Genomic DNA, 4,689 nt, shown 5'->3' with positions numbered 1-4,689 from the left:
TTAAATCACAGCCCTACAAGTGTTAATGGACAGCTAGCAATGCTTGGAGAAGTGTTAACTTGCACATCACACAAGAAAATTGCAAGAATGGCCCTCAAAGATCAAAGAACAGCTGAAAACATATTTTCTGTCGTTGGGCATATTCACACGGCCCGCGTAAGATATGGGATGGGCTTACGTGGCCCGTGTGGACTCAACAGATCAGCAAAGGTTTTGATATTTACCGGTTCAGTCCCTGCAATGTGTTTGAGCTCGTTTCAGGCCCTTTTGTCACCCGTTAAGCCATTTTCAAGGCTCTACAAGGTCAATAAGGTTTAGAGGACTCAAAATGTGATTGGAAAACTCTCGGATGTCGGCTCGTTTGGTCGTACGGTCGCGTTATTCGTTAAATAACGACGAAACTCAAACGGACGCGAAAACGAACCAAATTAAGCGACGATTGGTATTTTTGCATGCCGATCACTAAAATAAAAATATTTTAGTGTGTACAAAAATTTTGGATGTCCAGATGTGGTCAGAACGTAAGATATGCGCGTAAATGCAAACTTACGCCGTTTTTGACACTTTTAGTCCCTGTAAGATCCAATAAGCATATTCTCGCACACCGGACCACTCAAAGCTTATTTCCAAGCTATGTTTAGGTTATATATGGTATGTTTAGCTTATGATCAAGTTCCGGACTGTACGTTTCCTTACGAAACGGCAGACTTTTGCAGTTTGATGCAAATTGTCCATGTGAGCGAATAAACTTGTTTTTGTCATACCAAAATCACGGGAAAATGAGATATCGTATGAAATTAAGCTGAGTTTCTTCAAAAAAAGTTGAAGAACACGTTGATTGATGACGAAATTGCACTATAATGTAGTGATTATTGAGATAGAAAGTGAAGAAAAGGTTGAAGATTGTGGGTTTTGAAAATGGTGTGTTTTGAAGTTACAGGGAAAGAAGAAGAGAGAAGATTGGATAAAATTGGCTAAAATACCCTTCTCCTTTATTTTTAACTTTTGCCACATGTCATAACCTTATTGTTTCCTATCCTTTCTAGCCAAACTATACTTCCTATTTAATCATCTCCCTTGAACAAGATACAACGCTTTCGATTCAAGATTGCTTGGAAAGAATTGACGGTAGGGTGAATTGGAAGTAGAGATGGAAAAAAGTTAATTTGGATCAACAAGAATTAATTGAATGGGAAGAATGCCTAAATGTGATTAGAAGGGTGGTATTGACTATTAACCCGGATCATTAGTTATGGTTCCAGATTCTTATGTAGGATTTTCAATTGCTTCCATGAAAAAGATCTTATCAAAATCATTTGTTACGGCAGCTCCATTTGATGTAAAGTGGAATAATTGGATTCCAAAGAAGATAAATATATTCCTTTGGCGGGCGGAGAAAAAGAAACTACCAACTATTGGGGCTTTGAGGTGTCGCAATGTGCATGTAGAGAATGATGGTGGTTGTTTATGTGGTGAAAGCGAAGAAAGAGTAGATCATTTACTAACTTCATGCTATTTCACATCGAGAGTTTGACAAGGAGTGAGTTCGTGGTGTAACAATCTAAGTGTGGAAGCACGTAAAAAGAAGATGATACATGGTATAATTCTCACGACTACCTGGTGCATCTGGAAAGAGAGAAACGAAGTGATTTTTGCAGTTAAGAAGGCAAATGTAGCTAAAGATTTGGAGAATATAAAGTCTTTAGCCTACCTTTGGATTAAAAAGAGATCACAGTTTAAGAATCTTTTATGGAAAGATTGGTGTGTCCTTAATGTAATTTCGGATGTTTTTATTTCTAGCTTCTTGCTAGTTTTCTGAATGAAAGTTGCTGTTAAAAAAAAAAAAAACTATCTTTTACAATCCATATACAACCCGCTTGAGACGTTTAACCCATTTTTTTTACCCGAAACCCCCTCAACATGAACATAAATACAAGTCAATAACAGTTTTCTCAACACAAATCTATCAACATTTCAAACAACAAACTGCAAAAGAACAATAAGAACATAACAAATCATGCAATCTTTATGTATTCAAACCAAACAACCTCCCAATAAAACTACAAATTTCAATCCCAGTTCAGAAACATAAGATGTAAACACAGTTTTATCTATGAAGTTCAAGTCCTACACTTGCAACTGTGGTTTGAGTTCAGGTCTTTCAAACCCCAGATACGTATGGTTCGATCATCACTAGCCGATGCAACCATATGTGGGTTCACCGGGTTCCAACTAGTACAGTTCACAGCTCCGGAATGACCTCCCAAAGTCTTTATAAGCTCGCCCGTTTCCCTGTGCCATACATACACTCGTGAGTCTTCACTCCCGCTAGCAACAAACGCTTGATCAACCCCGCCAAAACAAGCCCGAACCACGAATCGTGAACACTTATGACCTTTATATTTAGCTACAAGCCGTACATCTCCATCAAGACACCAAAGATGTATTTCTTGATTCACCAAACTAACCAACAAGAACTTATTGTCACCGGATAATGAAAACGAAACAATGTTATAATCCTCTTTGATTAATCTTTCTTTCGCTAAATCTCGATCGAATATAAGTATCATATTCTCCTTGCAGATTGAAATTATAAACTTACCGTCACCTGTAACCTGCAAATCCGATATCCTTAACGTCTTTTCACCTTTCCAAGATTCCATCTCGTTCCCGTCCAAATCCCACATTACGATACTCTTATCATTGAATCCTGTAAACACCCTTTGACCATCCGGAGACCAGTTACACGAAACCATACCAAGATCGGTTTTATCATAAACGTGAACACATTCACCAGATTGAACATCCCAACACCTCACAACCTCTTCCACACCACATGTGAGAATCCAATCATCGTTCGGACTCCATGAAACACAAGAAACCGGTTCTTTATGCCCGAGTAATCTATGCTTAACAACGATTCTACCATCGAGACTAACTTCCCATATAATTGCTGACTTGTCTTTCGAACACGAAGCTAAGAACTTCCCGTTATGAGAAAACTGAACAAACCAGACTTCATCTTGATGCTCTTGCAGAATCTGCAACGTTTCCGACGGAATCTGACTTCTTCCACAGTTATGATCACTGAACAACGAATCAACACATACAGAATTATGAAACGAACACGAATCTTGTTGCGAATCAAGAGCTTGTTCCACTAATTGAACCAATCTCCCTTGTGGGATCATAACATCCGGAGGAAACACCTTCTGCAAATCAATAATCACCTCCTGTTTCGGCTTCGGTTTAGTCACGTTACCACGCGAGCATAACAACAACGACGAAAGCTCACGAACCCGTGTTTGATCAATCGAAAGACATGATATCTCAGTCCTTAAAGTTCTTAAAGCATCAATAAACTTATCAGCATTCAAAAGTTCCAAAAACTTCTGTTCTAAAATCACAAAAGACGCCAATTTAACAACCGATTCATCAAGAACCGATAACTTTCGCAACGAATTCAAACTTTCATCCCAGTTCCCATCAAGAACCAGTTTGATGAATTCATTAACTAAACCTGATGAAACTGCAATGCCGGATTCTTTTTCAAGATTTGAAAGTGTATTTGTATACCCAAAAGAATGTAATGATTCCGCTATTAGTCTAACGAATTCAACTTTCTTGATTCTCTTTGAACCGATTGAATCATCGGCTAACGTTTCAGCCATTGATGATTGTTTGAGTTTTCTACGTTTAGATGGTGGTTCAGAATCAACACCTCCCATTAAATAGACAATCAGGCCATACACAATTTGAAAATCTAGTAAAATCAATAAACCCAATTCAGATTACAAGTAATTTGTATCCAGAATCCAAAAAAACAGAGAGATTTTACCGGCGATGACGGTGGCAAGATCAAATTAGAAGATTTTGATGGTTGATGATAGTTGTTGGGCGGTGGAAGCGGCGGTGGTTATGGAGAATGAAACCGATTGGATTGGTAAATGGTAACTTGGAAAATGCAAAGAGAAGGGAAGAATAGGGATGAGGATTTGGTATCGGGTACGGTATTGAACTGGTACGGAACCTGTATTGTATCTGTATTGAATCGTATCGGCTATATTTGATACTGGTATCGTTACGGTGTCGGTATTTACGGGTAAAACTGTGACAACTCGAAATTTAGAACCTTTCGTTGTAACTTGCTTGTACGTTATGTGACTAGCTGACCGATTAAACTTAATGATAAACGTGAATTTTTATGTGCTTGGTTATGTGTGCATTTGTATATATATATATATGTGTACGTGTTTTATGTGAACCAAGAACCCAACCGAGAATAAGGAACCCGACTCGAGACCATGAGGTCTCGAGTGAACTTGGGCCGAGAACCTTTGGCCGGTTGGGTCATTGGGCCGTAAACCCACTCGAAACCCACTAAGGGTGCACACACTTGAACTAGCCTATATAAACCACCCTTAGTTAACTTTTGCCATTTGTTGAAACATTACACACACACACTCTCCTACTTCTCTCACTTAAACTCTAGAACACAAACACTTCATCATTCTCGGATTGGGACTTGGATCGGCTCACACACACACCCGGTTGGAAGCTTTTCACACACCCTCGAAACCCATAACCGGTTAGTGTTCTTGATGCTTTGTTGAATGTTAGTATGTTCATGTTATGTCTAGGGTTTGAAGGTTAGATTGTTTATACATGAGAAATGATTTGCTACTTGTT

At 38.7% G+C, this 4,689-nt stretch overlaps 1 protein-coding gene across 1 annotated transcript; it reads right to left on the bottom strand.

Annotated features, from left to right (window-relative positions):
- Positions 1 to 2,002: 2,002 nt before the first annotated feature.
- LOC110917488 (WD repeat-containing protein 26 homolog) lies at positions 2,003 to 4,044 on the bottom strand. The gene is made up of 2 exons (XM_022162035.2): positions 3,839 to 4,044; positions 2,003 to 3,763 (listed from the first exon to the last, which is right to left on the bottom strand). Exon 2 carries the CDS (start codon positions 3,726 to 3,728, stop codon positions 2,121 to 2,123), a length of 1,608 nt encoding a protein of 535 aa, XP_022017727.1. The 5' UTR covers positions 3,729 to 3,763; positions 3,839 to 4,044; the 3' UTR covers positions 2,003 to 2,120.
- Positions 4,045 to 4,689: the final 645 nt, after the last annotated feature.

The sequence above is a fragment of the Helianthus annuus genome, chromosome 2 (assembly GCF_002127325.2).
Source record: "Helianthus annuus cultivar XRQ/B chromosome 2, HanXRQr2.0-SUNRISE, whole genome shotgun sequence".
NCBI lineage: Eukaryota > Viridiplantae > Streptophyta > Magnoliopsida > Asterales > Asteraceae > Helianthus > Helianthus annuus.
The sequence above is the reverse complement of the archived record's forward strand: the minus strand, read 5'-3'. Positions and strand labels throughout refer to the sequence as shown.

Bases quoted from the DNA above. Each gene is read 5' to 3' on its own strand.
- LOC110917488 (XM_022162035.2), bottom strand. From the start codon at position 3,728: ATGGGAGGTGTTGATTCTGAACCACCATCTAAACGTAGAAAACTCAAA.